Source organism: Geotrypetes seraphini, chromosome 3, assembly GCF_902459505.1.
Source record: "Geotrypetes seraphini chromosome 3, aGeoSer1.1, whole genome shotgun sequence".
NCBI classification, from domain to species: Eukaryota; Metazoa; Chordata; class Amphibia; order Gymnophiona; family Dermophiidae; genus Geotrypetes; species Geotrypetes seraphini.
The window spans coordinates 85,050,116-85,068,667 of NC_047086.1; the positions used below are offsets into that span (position 1 = coordinate 85,050,116).

General features: G+C 44.1%; 1 protein-coding gene across 1 annotated transcript; it reads right to left on the reverse strand.

Annotated features, from left to right (window-relative positions):
• Window positions 1-1,140: 1,140 nt before the first annotated feature.
• On the reverse strand, window positions 1,141-16,393 carry CMPK2 (cytidine/uridine monophosphate kinase 2). The gene is made up of 5 exons (XM_033939312.1): window positions 15,708-16,393; window positions 11,145-11,259; window positions 8,431-8,632; window positions 5,812-6,045; window positions 1,141-1,967 (listed from the first exon to the last, which is right to left on the reverse strand). Exons 1-5 carry the CDS (start codon window positions 16,299-16,301, stop codon window positions 1,847-1,849), a joined length of 1,266 nt encoding a protein of 421 aa, XP_033795203.1. The 5' UTR covers window positions 16,302-16,393; the 3' UTR covers window positions 1,141-1,846.
• Between the last annotated feature and the right edge of the window lie 2,159 nt (window positions 16,394-18,552).

Consider the following 18,552-nt stretch of genomic DNA (forward strand, 5'->3'; position numbering starts at 1 on the left):
TCTGTACTTACCAGGGCAGTGATTCACTTTGGCAACTTCCCCTTTCCTCAGAGGCGATAACGGACCCAAGGCTGCCTAAGGAAATCACTGCTGCAGGCAAGTACTGAGAGCTGCTGGAAGGAGAGGAAGCCACTGTTGGAGGCTGGGAAGCTGATGGACAAAGGGAGAGCTGCTACTGCACCTGGAGAGAGGTAGAAAGAGAGATGCTGCTGGGAGGGGAAGAGGGAAAGAGATGGGAAAAGAGCTACTGTTGGATAGGGAGGAGGAGGGAAGGGAGAAGGTGAAAAGGAAGGAAACAGCTGGCAGGGAGATTAGAGGAGGGAAAGGGGAGAGACAGGAATGAGAAAGTAGAGAGAGATTGATGCTGGAAAGGGGGGTCAGCAGAGAAATGAGAGAGGGACAAAGATGCTAGATCTGGTGTAGGAGAGATAAAAATGAATAAAGCAGTGAAGCTGGAATGAATGATGTAAAAAGGAGAGAGGAGGCACAGGCTAGATGGTAAGGGGAGAGGGGCATAGAAAGAAGTCAGATACATATGGAAGGGGGAGAGGCCAGACAGTGGATGGAATGGGCAGATGCTGGAAGGAAGAGTGGAAAGAAGATGAAAGCAGAGACCACAAAAGGTAGAAAAAAATCATTTTATTTCTATTTTGTCATTACAATATATCAGATTTGAAATATATATCCTGCTAGAGACATAACTGGGGACTGCAAAGCCTAACACTATTCCTATCATGTGTGACTGCAGTATTCTGTTAGCATGATATTTCCGTGTAGCATTCTGTAATAATTTGGCTTGTTCAGTTTTCTTGATAGTAGAGGGGATATATGTGAAGGGGAGGGGAGACAGGGGTTTTGTTGGTCCTTGCTCTGAATATTTATATTTATAAAATGACAATTGTACAGAATATTGTTTCTTTTTATACTTTAATAAAATACGTTCAATATAAAATCATAACTGAGGCTTGTGCAGATGGGATCAGATGGTTTGTGGGGACCGAGCTTGCGGAGACGGGGCAAAAATGTGTTTTTTTATTTCAGTCTTAGTAGTTTGCCGGTCCACAAAATAATTATTTTATTTCTGCCGGTCCACGGGTGTAAAAAGGTTGAAAAACACTGCTTTATACTACATTTTAAGAGGAGAGTGTGGCAATGGTTAGAACTACAGCCTCCGCATCCTGAGGTTGTGGGTTCAAACCCTGTGCTGCTCCTTGTGACCCTGGGCAAATTGCTTAATCCTCCACTGCCCCAGGTACATTAATGTACAATCTACCTCAAATTTCTTCTAAAAACACCACTGATCTGACGTCGGCCCAGGCGTCTTCTCACCGCTGCGGCCCGCCCTCTCTGACAACTTCCTGCTTCCGCTAGGGCTGGTCGCAGTGGAGAAAAGATGCCTGGGCCAATGTCAGGGCAGTGGTGTTTTTAGAAGAAGTTTGAGGTAGACACGCGGCGGCAGATGGGTGGGGTGGTGTTGGGAAAGAACAGATATCAGGGAAGGGATGCAGCAGAGAGAGACGACCAGCAGGTATGCTGGCCAGCAGCAAGATGCTGCTCCTGGGTCTGCCTAGATATACTACTGCAGCCTCGGAAGAAGTATTTGTAGCCGGCAATTTTTGGGGAGGCCAGGGCCCCTGTTACTTCCCCTGTTCCGACGCCTAGGGGTTCAGGCACAAATGTTAACCAAGGCTGCTGCCTACATGTTTTTTTCTGTGTGATATTTTTTCCATGTATTTTGACATCATGATACTTCAAAGGAGTGCCAAGTCTTGTTCCTACAAACACTCTTTTTACTTCATATGTTTATGTACATGGATCTGCTTAGATACGATCTGATTACATACCATTAGATTAAACAGTGATCCTTAATTAAATGTAACACATTCTCAATAACTGCTTCTCTTGGAGGGCTGGCATCAACTGCTACACATCTAGGGTTCTCCATTCTTTTGTATAACTCTTCAACTCTTAAAAAATAAAAGAAATAAACAACACAACTGTCAACAGTGCAGCATAATCAGTTACAATATACCGACACCAAACACATTAATGCAGTCTTTAATAAGAATACTATACAAAGCAAAAATAACTAGTTTGAAAATGGAATCCAGTTCTCACATACTATAAGAGACCTATCTTTCTTATTTGTCATGTGAGGGTGGTCCAAGCATTACCCTTTCAGGACTAGTAACTTTAAAATTTTCTTTCAGTCCTTCATTATTTATTTATTTCAAAGAAATTCATTCAAGGCAGTGTACAGCAAGAATATGAATATTGTTCAAAACAATGGATCAGCCGAAGTGATATAACCAAAATCAATTTCTAATAGAAGAGACAAAATGCACATACAGAAGACGGCCAACCAAGTGAAGAAAGCTTCGTCAAAGGATAGACAAATCATCGGCTGTATTCGTAGAAGTTTTGACAGCCGTAAGCCCGAGGTCATAATGCCGTTGTACAGATCCATGGTGAGACCACATCTGGAATACTATGTACAATTCTGGAGGCCACATTATCACCAAGATGTGCTGAGAGTTGAGTCGGTTCAGCGTATGGCCACCCGGATGGTCTCGGGACTCGGGGATCTCCCGTATGAGGAACGGCTGGATAAACTGCAGCTATACTCACTCGAGGAACGCAGAGAGAGGGGAGACATGATAGAGACATTCAAATATGTCACGGGCCGTATCAAAGTGGAGGAAGATATCTTCTTTCTCAAGGGTCCCACGGCAACAAGAGGGCATCCGTGGAAACTCAGGGGTGGGAAATTTCATGGAGATACCAGAAAATATTTCTTCACCGAAAGGGTGGTTGATCGCTGGAACAATCTTCCGCTACAGGTAATTGAGGCCAGCAACGTGCCAAATTTTAAGACAAAATGGGATTGGCACGTGGGTTCTCTTCATAGAGGAAGATAGGGGTGGGTCATTAGTGTGGGCAGACTAGATGGGCCGTGGCCCTTTTCTGCCGTCAGTTTCTATGTTTCAACCAGCTGTTTTACCCATGGCTTAGGTTGGATTTCTGTACATGCATTGAGGTGCATTTTCGATAGTGCGTTTAAGTCCGTCTTTGGACGTATCCCACAAGATGTCCAAATATTGGGTGGGGAAACATCCATTTTCAAAACCTATTTGGATGTCTTGGCCGTTAGAATGTCTGTTTTGGTCATTTTTGAATACAACAACATCCAATCCTAATCCAGACCATTTGGTTATGGGAAGGGCCAACATAGTAATGGACTGGCCACAAAAAACGTCCCAACAGAGCAGTGGAGCACCTTAGAGGACACTGCTGTAAACTTCACTGAAAGTGTGCCAGATGTATATCTCACCATAACCCCCTTATAATTTATGGTGCGCCCCCTCCCAAAACCTACTATACCCACTTGTGTATCATCCCAATAGCCCTTAGGGTGGCAGGTGGCACTTTTATGGCAGTAGATTAGGATATGGGTGGGTTTTGATGAGCTCATACTTAATACCATAGATGTGGTTGGAATGCCTCATAGGCCTGGTCCTCCTCTCAATGGTTCACTAGCCCACTCACCAGGTAACTCTACACACCTAATGCTCTACCAGATGCTGCTGTTCTAGAGCTAGGTATGTATCTTTTTGTTCTCATTTCTATGAGATAGAAGGGGGTCAGTGAGCAACAGGGGAGTGTGGGGGTGACTCACCTTGATGCATGCAGTGGTCATCTGGTCAGTTTGGGCTCCTTTGTGGAACTTATATGCTTCTAAAACAGATCTAGCTTCGAACGACTAAGATCCATCCTGGCCATCTTGCAAAACATTTGATTATTTATCGCTGCAAGACATCCAAGTTTAACTTGTCCTTCTGCATGCCCAAAGCCTACTCAATAACATACCTTCACTTCACCCATTTTGAGCTCTGGCTGCACAGAGGCAAGGATACCTTGCTAGACATCCAGAAAGGCTGCTTTGATTATTGGTACTTGGATGTTCTGGCTATTGGGACGTCCAAGTGCCAATTTAGGATGCTTTTTGGACGTTGCGAGTGTTTTGCAAGATGTGCAAAACATTTGCAAACTTGGTGCCTCGTAAACCGAGCTTGCCTCGCTGTACGAGCGCCCCCCGCCCCCCCCCCGCGATCCGGCATCCCCCCGTTCGCGTTGCCCCCCTCCACCGCGATCCTACTTTTCTCCCCGAGCACGTCAATGACACTAACTTTACCCCGTCTTGGCACCAGTGCTGCTGCCCGAAGATCCTCCCTCTTCTGGTCTGGGCTGGGCTGGACTGGCTTTGAGCATTTGTGCATGCTCAAAGCCTTCTGGTCTCGCTCTCAATCTCGGAGAGAGTGAGACCAGAAGGCTTTGAGCATGCACAATTGCTCAAAGCCAGTCCAGCCCAGCCCAGACCAGAAGAGGGAGGATCTCCAACGCACCGCCCAGCCCAGACCGCGCCAGAAGAGGGAGGATCGTCAAGCACCGGCACTGGGGCCAAGTCGGGTAAAGGAAGTGTCATTGACGTGCTCGGGGGGGAGGGAAGTAGGATCGCGGTGGAGGGGGGGCAACGCGAGTGGGGGGAGGATGCCGGTTCGCAGGGGGGAAGCTGGATCGCGGGGAGGGGTTTGGAACAGCGTCGGATTCCTCAAGAAGGGAGAATGGAGCAGCGCCGGTAGCCTCGGGGGGGGGGGGGGGGAGGAGTTGGAACCAATCAAAGCAGTTTCCCTTACTTCCTATGAGGAAACTTGCTTTGATATACGAGCAATTTGGTTTACGAGCATGCTTCTGGAACAAATTATGCTCGTAAACCAAGGTTCCACTGTACTTCACTTTGGCTGATCTGCTGTTTTGACCACAATTTTGAATTTTACAGACTTGCCGGCCCTTTTGCTTTTTATGGATATTTGTTCATCCTTTACCTTCTACTTAGGGGCTTATCTCATCAAGATCTGTATAAGTTAGTGATTCCAAATGGCTTTATTTGCACATCACCAACCCCAAAGAAAAAATCTCACAAAAATAAAAATGTATAATAATAATGAAGTGCTCAGTATGATATACCTAACAGGCCAGCAAAGGTATACTTATAACATCATAGCACCAGTTGAGCAGGACACTGTATGAACTGTTGAAACTTAAAGACTCTTTTTTGTGCTTTGTTTTACCTCTGTTTTTGTTTTTTGAAGGACCATTCTTTGGGAGCATTCTGATACCTTTTGAGTTTTACTTTTATGAACTGTTTCTTATTGCTGTAAGAAAGCTGAATATTTCTGTTTTGAACCATGATGGCAATAAAGTATGGTCTTATCAAACTACATAAAGACTCTTGGCGTTAGATATTTTAAAAGTATAACTCATAAGTCTCCTAGAAATCCCATGTGACCCAGGAGCAGCACATAGGGAGAAAAATCCTGTCAAATGGTCCCCAGGAACCATTACCCTAGAGCAGGGATCAAAGTCCCTCCTTGAGGGCCACAATCCAGTCGGGTTTTCAGGATTTCCCCAATGAATATGCATTAAAAGCAGTGTATGCACATAGATCTCATGCATATTCATTGGGGAAATCCTGAAAACCCGACTGGATTGCGGCCCTCAAGGAGGGACTTTGAGATCCCTGCCCTAGAGGTACCTGTGACAATATAGAGCAGGGGTAGGGAACTCCAGTCCTCGAGAGTCCTCCAGTCGGTTTTTCAGGATTTCCTCAATGAATATACATGAGATCTATTTGCATGCACTGCTTTCAATGCATATTCATTGGAGAAATCCTGAAAACCCGACTGGAATACAGCTCTCGAAGACCGGAGTTCCCTACTCCTGATATAGAGTATGTTAATATTTTTAACATACTTTTCACGAAATGGAACATTCATTTCCAGCTCGGCTTCCTCTTTTGTCTTCTCTATTCCTCGACTTTGTAGTCGGCGGACCCTTTCTTCCTGGCTGAGGGTCAATAACACTACAAGGTCAGGCTTGAGAAGATCTTCAGGCCACTGATACACTTCATGGTTACGCACAGGGAGGTTATGCAGTCCACCGCTGATTTCTGTGGCAATAGCGTAGGCAGCTGTACTGTGCCAATATCTACCACAGAAACAGTAAATTAGTATAGTGAAGAATATATGAATGGATATCTTTATAACAAAGGATCAAAGACAAGACTTCATGAATAAATTTTCTTCATTTCTCAAAGGTTCAGAAAGTATAGCTTTATTGCAAATTAAAAATTATTTTCAAAAGATTTATAACAAGCCTGTAATTTTAACAGACTGAGGGGCATTTCTCATAAGTTGTCCATATCAAAATTGAGACGTTTTGCTCATTATATATATATATATATATATATTTAAAAAAAAAAAAAAAATATATATATATATATATATATATATATATAGAGAGAGAGAGAGAGAGAGAGAGAGAGAGAGTTATTTTTGAACTGGAAAAGTGTCTGGGTTTCCATTTCAAAAATAGATCCCAGATGAATGTTTTTGCACAGAAAACATCTAAAAAGAAGAGCCATTTACCAAACTGACACGTGCAACTTATAAATACAAAAAAAACATCTGTCTGGCATAATTTTGGATACACACACTTCCCTGCAGATTAAGAGTACAACATAAGAATAGCCAAACATAGGAATAGCTAGTATCCTGTTTCCAACAGTGGCCATTGCAGGGCACAAGTACCTGGCAGAAAGATCATAGGGGCAGTCTAGTGGTCAGTGCAGTGGACTTTAAACAGTACCATCATAACTCCTTTATTTTGTATTGTGAGCCCTCCCGGAACAGAATAAAATTTACCATACTTTAATTGTATATCACTACAATAGCCTTCAAGCCTGCAGGTGTCTCCAATATGTAGGTTAAGCTGAATGCTTTATGAATTGAAGAACAGGACCATCATGAGGACAGAGAGGCCTGCCGATTGTGTTTAAGAAACTGTGATTTTCATGTGCTAGACCAATGGTTCCCAAACCTGTCCTGGAGGACCCCCAGGCCAATCGGATTTTCAAGATAGCCCTAATGAATATGCATGGAGCAGATCTACATTCCTGGCATCTCCATTATATGCAAATCTCTGTCATTAGGGCTATCTTGAAAACCCGACTGGCCTGGGAGTCCTCCAGGACAGGTTTGGGAACCACTGAGCTAGACTGTTATGCAACTCTCAGTTTGAAGCCTCTCTGACTACATGATCATGGGCTAATGAACTCATGAACTAACCAAGATCCAGTTTTGGATAAAAGTAATCACAATGACTGTAGTATGTGTGTGAAAGTTGGGAAGTGAGTGTGAGTGATGGGGATTGGGTTCACTGACTAAATTATTCAGATATTTATTAATAAATTAAGTATTGGTAAGTTGTAAAAGTACTGTAATGAAATGAACTGTGAGAGATAAGATTAAAATTGAATTGATTCAGATAATATTTGTTTGTATTAAATATATAATGGCTGGTTTTAAGAATTTGAGTAGATAGTTGTATTTGGAGAGTTCACAATTTCCACCACAAATATACTAGGTAGAGTGGGATTTGAACCTGGATCCCCTTGTTCACAGTCTACTGCTACTCCTGGGAGCTGCTTGCTGTTCTGTTGGGTATACCCATAATACCTGATGCTGTCATAGCTTCTGGTATCCCCTTTCAGTTTCACTTCTTAAGGGGATGGGTGGGAGACAGCATCATCTGAAAGATTATGGAGGGGTCAAGCTTTGATCTCTCCAGTGGTCAGCTGGCTAATCAAAGCACCTTTTTGTTATTTGGACATGACTAAAACAGGTCTCAATATAAACGTCCTTCTTTTTCTGATTTGGATATGTCTTCCTGTTCCATTATCACTGAAAGATATCCTGATTTTGAACCTACCCTAGTCCTGCCCAAAACATGCCTCCAAATGACCCCTTGATATTTGGATGAACTTGGTGGAAAATGTCTACATTCTGCCCTTTCAAAAATGGTGATTTAGACATGTTTAGTAGATGGACCTTTTGGGCCATCTATCTGCTTTGAAAATGAGCTCCTTTGAGTCCAATCAATTAACCTGCAGCATTCTGTTTTAGTTAAAAATCTTGGAAACAAGTCTGACACAATTTGATTCCCAAGTCCGGCTGCCTGAAGCACAGTCTCCCTGCTCTGCCTTGACTGGGTCATACTCTTTCTGCTCTGTACCGCAGGATTTAAGGTAACTTTATAAGGGAATGTTTTAAGGGAAACCAGTAACTTCCTGTACAAAGCATTACTTTTGTTTCCCTTAGCTTAACCCCACTCACAAGCCTATTTTTTCCCAAGGTAAGACATTTTCCATGCGATATTTTTCCCCCTTACTTATAATTTCTTTCCAAGGGTCTGTTGCACTGGAAAGAATTTAACAAATATTTCTTTTATATTTCAGATTGCTGGTCAACTTCATGGCAATTCATTTTTGTTTTTCATTATTGCTTTCTGTTTTGGGTTTTTTTTTTTACAGACCTGTCTACAACCACTGGAGACTTTGTAGATTCAGCCGCTATTTCAGAAGCAACAATGTAGTTGCCCAAAGCATAAAATGCCCTCCTGATGAGCGTTGGTTCGTTATCAAAGATTTTCCTCCACTGGCTAATGCAAGCTGGAGGTGATTTCAGCAATACGGCTCTCAGGGACTCCTTAAGTGACTGAGTCAGAGTGGTTTTCCCTGCATTTTGAATAAGAAAAAAGTAGAGCAATAAAAAAAAAGAAATACAAATTTTTTTGTAGAACATAAATATTTTACTTGTTGTCTTCTAATTTTTTAAGTACTTTTTATTGGCAAATTGAGCAATTAATATAATTCAACGCAAATACTGAAGAGGAAATATCATATAAAGAGTGACACGGGGAAACAATTTGTCCCCGTCCCCGCGATCACTGTCCCTGTCCCATCCCCGTGATTACTATCTCTGTGCATCCATACAAGCCTCAGTACTGCAATATTTAGCTTATTCCTTCCTTATAAATCAAAGTTCTGGCTGCTGAACTAGAGAAAGGGATGTTCAGCTGGCAGGACTTTGTTTATACATTTTTATCAACACAACTAATATACTACTTATCCTAAAGCAAAAAAAGGAAAAAGGAAATAAATAGAAATTTTTTTTCTACCTTTGTTGTCTGGTTTCTACTTTTCTCATCTTCTCATTCAATTCCTTCCATCCACTGTCTGTCTTCTCTTTGCGTCTTCCATTTGCTCTGTTACTGTGTCTCTCCCTTCACACACACCCCAATTGGTCTGGCACCCATCTTCTTCCCTCCATTCCCCCCAGTCTGGCATCTATGTCTTCTTCCCTTCCAGTGTCTTCTCCTCACTCTCTGTTCCCCATTTCCCTTCAGCGTCTTCTCCCAACTCTGTCTTCCCCATTTCCCATCAGCGTCTTCTCCCCACTTTCTGTTCCCCATTTCCTTTCAGCGTCTGTTCCTCTCCACCCCCCTTCAGCATCTATTCCTTTCCACAACCACCCTTCCCTCTTACCACCTCACCGACCAATAGCACCCCTTGTGCGGTCCAATAATCTCCTTCCCTCCCCCTTACCTTCGTGGCACATTTTAAGTTTCCAAAGTAACTTGCTCAAGCCTCCGGAGCCTGCCTGCAGTCATGTGTGTCTGTGGGCAGAAGCTTCTCCTCTGACGCATGCAACTGCAGGCAGGATCCAGCAACTTGAGAAAGTTACTCTGGAAACTAACGTGTCACGAAGGTAAGGGGGAGGGAGGGGGGGAGATAGATTTAGCTGGTAAGTAGGAAGGAGGGAGGTGACCGCACTTGTTCCTCCCTTAACTGCGGGGACAAGGCCATTCACTACTCCAAGGGGTGGTGGATGACGGGTCCCCGTACCCGCAGTGAGCACTTCCTCCCCCCCACCCTTTCAGTGGGTTATCCGAGGCTACCCGCGACTAGCCGCGGGTAACAGACACCGTGTCATTCTCTAATATCATACAATGTTCAACTCAGATGTGCTTGCTCAGGTAAAGACCAGTGCTGCTGTCTTCTGATTTTAATGAACTAGTACAGAGAAGCAAGAAAGAATGCTGAAAATAAGACTTTTTACTCTACTACATAGTCTACAGCAGTGTCTTTCAAACTGTGTGTCATAGCACAATGGTATGCCCCAAAGAGATTCCAGAATTTTACTTCATTTTTAAAAATCCCCTTCATAAGAATAGAATAGATGACTAGAATATATTAATATTATGAATGTCTATGTGTATAAGATTGCAACCGCCCAAACAAGCATTATTCTTTGATGTGATTGGTCCTTGAAAACTAACAGAAAGTAATTTTAGCTTTTTATTTTTTATGCAGTAGTTATCCTAATTTGAGCAACAAAGAATCTAGGCTTTGTTATTGTTTGGATCTTCTTATCTTTGCGAACTTGGATTTTCAGCTCAGCTCTGACAGAAATTATCCCCCTCTTTTATGAAACTGCGATAGCAGTTTCTAGTGCAGAGAGCTGCGCTGAATGGCCTGCGCTGCTCCCGACGCTCATAGGAACTCTATGAGCGTCGGGAGCTGCGCGGGCCATTCAGCACGGCTCCCCACGCTAGAAACTGTTATTGCAGTTTCATAAAAGGAGGCCTAAATTTTAAAAAAGAGAACGACTGCAGATGGGTGTTTTCAAAATTTACCGACTGAAATTTAAAGCTAAATTTTGCACTTTAACTATTTAAGAAAAATTAAATAAAACCTATAAATTTTAAATAGAGCAGAGAAAATAAATATCTGGGAAAAAAAAGTTGATGGATCGGTGAAGATTTGATGTTTCCCCTCTTAGCGGCAATGAAGTTTTGATTGTGGCAGAGGCACATCGCTGAGATCCAATGGTTAGAGATAAAAGAACTATGGAGTACAGTGCCTGAATGATCTAATTGTTGTTAAGAGGATGGCATTCTGTCGAGGTAGTGCCTTTTCAGTTCAGGCTTCAATACTGTGGAAAGTCCTCTCTGGAGCTATGAGGGAGAAAAATGATTTGCTTAAAACTTGAGGGGGTGTTGTAAGTCTTTGGGATGGGTTGGTTGGACTGTTTATTGTCTGTGTAATGTAATGTTTACGTGTTATACACTACATAGAACAGATCTGAACAAAGAAATAAACTTTATGCAGAAGGACTTAGAAGGTACACATGCCAAACTGAGAACAATGCAAAAGATTAGTAACTGCCAGAAAAAAATATACCTACCTGTGGCATCCAGACCCTCAACTACAATGACAGGAACGTTTCCTTTCTGGGGATATTTTGGGCACTTGTCCCACAATTCAAGCACTCCTCTGGCTTCAGGAATAAATGGAATACACTGTCAAAAGTTAAAAAAAAGAAAAGAAAAATGAATCCATCAATCGATATCATATATATTATGCATATGTTATACCGAGTACACTTCTTAATGCAAACACCTGTTATCATTGGCTTGAGTGTGGTAACTCCCAATATGAATCACTAGTAATTCCATCGCTTAGTATAATAAACACAAGACAAGATACAATCTTTGCGGTTACAGCGCCCAGAATATGGAACTCCTTACCATCATTTATTAAGGAAGAAAAATCACTAAGGGCCTGTTTTATGAAGCCGCGCTAGTGGCTGCGCTGCGGTAACGGCCCCGAAGGGGCTTTGAGGCTGTTGCCATGCAGCTTCGTAAAACAGGGGGTAAGTAAATTTAAAGGACTGTTAAAATGCTGGTTCTACAATGATGCTTTTGAGACCTTTTGATCCCATTTTCTGCGTAAACTCACATGGCCTCTGTATTAGGATCCGAGAAATTGAACTAAAAAAAAAAAAGTTCTTAATTCTCCTTTCAATTTTTATCAATATTTCTAAAAATTTTTACCCTCCTTTTGTACTTTTCTTTCATGTGTTCTTTATACTTATTGTAGTTCTCACTACTTCCGTTATGTATCTGTACGTTATGTTCGTGTCGGTTGTAGTTAATAATTAAGACCCTGTTTTTAATTGTAAATCGCTTTGAATTAATATTTCAATACATTAAAATTTTAATAAAACTTGAAACTAGTGTTTGCTTTATCCAGATGTTTGCAGACCAAAATTAAAAACGGTGAATATTTTTCTCAAGATTACTATAATGTAACTTATAGAAAAGAATCACTTCAGGAGGACTCTACCGGTCAATTAGTTTGACCTTCACTAAGGCACTCCAAAATATACATGTCATGTTGGCTTTAAGCTTGGGCTAGCAGAACTGTCCCATGAGGCAACATAAGAAATTTCACTCATGTCAGACCTTAAGTGGATAATTTTATAGCAGGGCACATAGGATAGGGCAAGAAAGTGCCTATTATTTAAAGGCACATAGGTACCCATGTCTCTTCATAAAATTCTGCACTAATCATGCAGAAATCATGCCTAGATTGAAAGTACCAACATTACACCTGTTCAAGAGCAAGTGTAAATATACACACTTACAATATCTCACAAACCGTATATGAGGCAACCAAATTTGGGCATACTTCTCAAATGGGTGCCAACATAATTGGCAAAAAGCCATTAACGAACAATAACTGGATGCTAATAACCAATGCTGATGTTTACTTTTGGCTTGATGAAGTTTGATTTGTTGAGCACGCCACCTGTTCAAGTAAAAAGTAAACAAAACAAACAAAAAAAGCAGGGCTCTAGGGCTGGGGATTCACCCAACCTCCTGAAGGCCCTGACAGTACTGATGTGAATTTGATTGGTTTAGCAGCTTGTGCCTGCTGCCTGCTCAACCAATCAAATTCAGAGCTGTTCCCTCAGGGGGTTGGGTGAATCCCCTGAAGGCTCTGACTGCACACCACTGATTGGCACCAATTAGGATCTGCATGCATATCTGGCTGCAAGTTATTCTATAAAGCCAGATGCTTAAATCCCATAGTGTGCTACTCATAAGGGGCGTGGTCATGGGAGGGGCATAGGCATGTCAACGGAGTTCTAAAAAGTTATAAACGTTGTTTCTAAGTAATGCATCAGCATACTTAACTAGGGTGCCAGCATTTGCACCAGGTTTTAGCAAGCATAAATCTGGCACCCAAAGTTTGGGCAACGGAAAGAGCACTATGCACAATTCTTTAAAGAACATGACCCCTTTATTGAATCACACTTAGTTCCCATCTTTTCTGGCACCCATTTTTAAGCTATGTAAATGGGATGAAATTAAGTTTGGAGGGTAGAATGTCGATTATGCACATGTCGATTATGCACATGTCGATTATGCACATGGTTCTTTTCAATGCTTCTTTAAAGTCTGCAGTGGTCCCAGAGGACTGCACAAGAGCATAAGTAAGGACGAGGTTGAGAATTGCAGGCCGGTCAGTCTGACCTCGGTAGTGAGTAAACTTATGGAAATGCTTCTTAAGTGGAGGATAGTGAGATTTCTAGAATCAAATGGACCGCAGGACCTAAGGCAGCATGAATCTGATTGATTTCTTTGACTGGGTGGCCAAAAAGTTGGATATGGGACAGGCACTAGATATGGTGTAATTGAGCAAAGCCTTTGAAACAGTGCCATAAGGATGGTTGATAAATAAACTGAGTACCTTTGGTATGGGCCCTAAAGTGACAGACCAAATTAAAAGCTAGTTAAGTGAAAGGAGACAAATGGTAGCGGTAAATGGAGTTCGCTCGGAGGAAAAGGATGTTGTTCTTAGTGGAGTTCTGCAGGGATCTGTTCTTGAGCCGGCTCATTTTAACATCTTTGCAAGTAATATTGTAGAAGGACTGTCTGGAAAAGTTTGTCTTTTTGCAGATGATTCCAAGCTCTGTAATAGGGTAAACACCCCAGAGAGTATGGATAATATGAGGCAGGATCTAGTGAAGCTTGAAGAATGGCAACTAAGATTTAATGCTAAAAAAATGCAGGGTAATGCACTTGGGTGCAAAGATCCAGGAGACAGTATAGTATAGGAGTCGAAGTACTTCTGTGTATGAAAGAAGAGCAGGACTTGGGCCTGATCATGTCTGATGTTCTCAGGGTGTAAAACAGGTAGAAAAAAGTGACAGTCAAAGCCAGGAAGATGCTTGGGTGCATAAGGAGAGGGGGGACATGATTGAGACGTTCAAATATGTTACGGGCCGTATCGAGGTGGAAGATGATATCTTCTGTCCTATAGGTCCTTCGACCACCAGAGGGCATCCGCTGAAAATCAGGGGAGGGAAATTTCGTGGTGATTCCAGGAAATACTTCTTCACAGAAAGGGTGGTCGATCATTGGAACAGTCTACCTCTGCAGGTGATTGAGGCCAGCAGCGTGTCAGATTTTAAAAGAAAATGGGCCATTCACGTGGGATCTCTAAGGGAGTAAAGTCAGGGGGGTGGGTCATTAGAGTGGGCAGACTTGATGGGCTATAGCCCTTTTCTGCCGTCATATTCTATGTTTCTATGGAGAGGAATAGCCCGTAGGAAAAGGTAGGTGATAGTGCTGTTGTATAGGTCTCTGATGAGGCCCCATTTGGAATATTGTGTGCAGTTCTGGAGACCACACCTTTAAAAAGATGTAAATAGGATGGAGTCGGTCCAGACGGCTGCAACAAAATTGGTTAGTGGTCTTTGTCATAAAGCGTATGGGGACAGACTTAGAGACTTCAATATGTATACTCTGGAAGAAAGGCAGGACAGAGAGGATATAACAGAGATATTTACATATTTCTGTGGCGTTAATGTAAAGATGAGTCTTTTTCAAACGAAGGAATAATCCGGAAGGAGAGGGCATAGGATGAAGTTGAGGTGATAGGCTCAGGAGTAATCTAAGGAAATACTTTTTTATAGAAAGAGTAGTACGGTAGATGAATATAATGGTCTGTCGGTAGAGGTGGTGGAGACAAAGACTATCTGAATTCAAGAAATTGAGAGACAGGCATGTGGGATCTCTTAGGAACAAGAGGAGATAATGGATGAGGTGGATGGGCAGACTGGACGGGCCATTTGGCCTTTACCTGCTGTATTTGGGGTGGGGCTGCACCATAAGGTGATACAAACGTGTGATAACACTTTCATCTTAGTTTTTCTTTCTTTTGAAAAAACACTGGACAATGATGATTGAAGGGTAGTACCAAGTTCACTTCTCACCATGACATCGCCATTATAATAACTGAAGCAAATTAGATATAATCATTTCTGTGTATTTTTGTTAATTTCTTCAGTTGCCTTTTAAAGTCTATTTTATCTCAATAAATAAATATTTTCTGCAAAAATCTAGCCTACGATTTGGCCTATAATAGCCCAGTGTAAATGCCTCTCTTGAAGGTCGGCTCGTCCTTACTAGAGAGTTGCGCGGGGACAGAAATCCCACCCATCCCCACCCGTCCCCGCCAGGATCCTCTCCGTCCCCACCGTCCCCGTCAGGATCCTCTCTGTCCCCACCCATCCCCACAAGGAATTACCTCCATCCCCGCCCGTCCCCATAAAAAGCAGCAATTACTTCTGACAGGATCATCAATTCCACAGTTTCTTTTGTGTTTTGCGCTGCTGTTTTCCTTGTGGAATCTCTTTGGTGGAACCCTTTTTTTGTTTTCTGTTCAGGTAATTAACTTATAAACCCCCTCTTTTACTAAGGCTGACCTGTCCATTATATTATATGGACGAACCCTGCTTCCAAAGCCTTCCATCCCCGTGGGAGTCCCGTTGGCTAGAGGGGGTCCCCGTGGGAGTCCCGTGGGCCAGAGGGGGGTCCCCGTGGGAGTCCCGTGGGTTAGAGGGGATTCCCAAGGGACCCCCGCGATCCCTGTTCCCGTGCAGATCTCTAGTCCTTACCTCCTGCAGTACCCCTTGGGCTTCCTTCCAGCACCCGAAGACAGCCTCCCCCTTTAGCGAGGGCACCGACGGGTGGATCTCGGGCGCTGCCACCGCCTTCTCCACCAGCCAGCGGGCTCTGCCCTCCCCCCACGGGCATTGCCAGACCCGACTGCCGCTGCCCAGCTCATAGGCGCAGACCCGCAGGTGCTGCAGATGCGGGGCCAGCAGGGGGCGCAGTCTGCGCTCCTGAGCGGCGGGGGAGCGACGCGGCTGCAGCAGCAGGAAGCCTCTCTCCCGTGACGGCAGGGAGAGCAGCGGCAGCGGCCGTCCCTCCTCGGCATCCAGCGCCCGCCTCAGCGCCGCACGAAGCCGGGCAGCAGGCACCCGCTCCGGGCAGGAGACGGTCAGCGAGTGCGCGCTGCCGCCCGCAGCCAGCAGGGGGAGCAGGAGAGGCGGGGGCCGCCGGGAGAGAGCGTCGGAGGAGGCCGGGCTGCAGGACAGGTAAAGCGGATCCCCGTCGGCCGCTTCCACCGCTAGGAGCGAGTCAGTTGCTAGAAGGCGGCCGTAGGAGGCGGCCATCGGCACGCAGGCTCTCGCCAGCTGGCTCTGCATGGGAAATCGAAACTTTTGCGGTCCAGGGCAGAAACAGAATCCGAAAGAGCACGGTGTGTTGCGCGTGAAGTCAGAAAGCGAAAGCGAAAGCGAAAGCGAAACCGATCGTTCCAAACGAAACAAAACGTTTTCCGTTTGCACCGAGTACAACCTTCTTCAGTGCTGCTTCTCATACTATACGGAAGATAGTTTGGATTTCAGTTATAGCTCAAGATGAGTTTCTATTCTCCTGCCCCCAGAAGAGTTTACAATTCGAGAGGATCATAGAGTAAGCTTGCACAGAGCTTCTAAACTGAAACCTAATGCAAAATTGTAACTTCCCAGTACAGTACTATAAGAAAGAGTGTGCATTGTCAGAGAATAAAACCGTGCACAGTGCTGCAGTAATAGGCAGCTATTTTTTGCATCCAAAGTAAATTGTTTCCCTTCAAGTCAGTAATTAGGCAACTAACTTGTACAATTCTACTCCACAATAACTGATCTCTAGCGCTGTTAATAACCAGCCTCTAACCTTGTTAATTCTAATTCATTTGTAACATCTTTTAAACATTGTAAACCGCATAGAACTTCACGGTCCTGCGGTATATAAAGTGTTGTTATTATTATTATAAGGTCCTTTTACTAAACTGCGGTAAAAAGTGGCCTTAGCAAGCCTTTAGGTGGGATTTTCCCACATGCCAAGGCTATGTTTACCAGAACCATAAAAATTGTTGTCTTCTAATGTTTGAAGAGCCTGCCCGCGAATATTAAAAAACCGTGAATAATATTCGGGCCGGTTCTGCCCCTAACCCCCGCTTCCCCCGGCTATTTTAAGCCCTGTAAGCCCCCCCTTAAGCATTACCTGGTGGTCTAGCGGGTTTTCGGGGCAGGAGCGATCTTCCCACGCTCCTGCTCCGTCCGTGCAGATCGCTCATAGGAAATGGCTGCCTTGAGCTCCCGTCATAGGGACGAAGTGCAAAAGAATAAAATTTGCAGACGACACCAAACTATTTAGTGGTGCTCGGACTAAAGAGGACTGCGAAGAATTACAAAGGGACCTGAACAAACTAGGGGAGTGGGCGTCGAGATGGCAGATGAAGTTCAATGTAGAGAAATGTAAAGTATTGCATGTAGGAAGCAGAAACCCGAGGTACAGCTATACAATGGGAGGGATGTTATTGAGTGAGAGTACCCAGGAAAGGGATTTGGGGGTAATTGTGGACAAAACAATGAAGCCGACGGCACAGTGCGCGGCAGCCGTTAAGAGAGCGAATAGAACAAATGACCTGGCCAACAACTCCACACTTGCAGCACAGAAAGCTTTTTGGGAGCTTGGTGAGGGCGTGAAACCTTTTGTAAAGACTTTAGCTTTTTCTGAAATACTGCCTGCATATAAGAACATAAGCAGTGCCTCCGCCGGGTCAGACCACTGGTCCATCCCGCCCAGCAGTCCGCTCCCGCGGCGGCCCAAACAGGTCACGACCTGTCAGAATCATCAGAAGGGGCTCCCTTGCCACCTTGGCTTCCCATTTAAGTCCTGCCTTCCTATCGAAGCCCTAGCCCTCCGGTCTTTCACATGCACGACCTGGTTGGTTTTTACTCATTACCTGGTTAACTTTCTATACTTGTGTTACATCCCAGCTCCTCCTTCAGTATCCCATGATCCCTTTATCCCTCAGGAATCCGTCCAATCCCTGTTTGAATCCCTGGACCGTACTCTGCCTGATCACTTCCTCCGGTAATGCATTCCAAGTGTCCACGACCCTCTGGGTGAAAAAAAACTTCCTTGCGTTTGTTTTGAACCTATCTCCCTTCAGTTTCTCAGAATGCCCCCTCGTATTAGCTGTCCCCTTCAGTCTGAAGAATCTGTCCCTATCCACCCTCTCTATGCCCCTCATGATCTTGAAGGTTTCTATCATATCTCCCCTGAGCCTCCTTTTCTCCAGAGAGAAGAGCCCCAGCCTATCCAGCAGTGTTCCAGCCCTCTTACCATTCTCGTTGCTCTCCTTTGGACTCTTTCAAGTACCGCCATGTCCTTCTTGAGGTGCGGCGACCAATACTGAACGCAGTATTCCAGATGTGGGCGCACCATCGCTCGATACAGTGGCATGATGACTTTCTGTGTTCTGGTTGTTATGCCCTTCTTTATGATGCCCAGCATCCTGTTGGCTTTTTTCGAGGCTGCCGCGCACTGTGCAGATGGCTTCAGTGATGCATCCACCAGCACACCCAAGTCTCTCTCGAGTCTGCTGTCTCCCAACAATACCCCCCC

Excerpts from the sequence above, each read along its gene's own strand:
- CMPK2 (XM_033939312.1), bottom strand. The coding sequence starts at position 16,301 with ATGCAGAGCCAGCTGGCGAGAGCCTGCGTGCCGATGGCCGCCTCCTAC. Across the intron at positions 8,633-11,144 it reads TGAGGGTCTGGATGCCACAG|GGAAAACCACTCTGACTCAG; the intron begins GTAGGTATATTT and ends TTCAAAATGCAG. Across the intron at positions 6,046-8,430 it reads TCTCCAGTGGTTGTAGACAG|ATATTGGCACAGTACAGCTG; the intron begins GTCTGTAAAAAA and ends TTTCTGTGGTAG.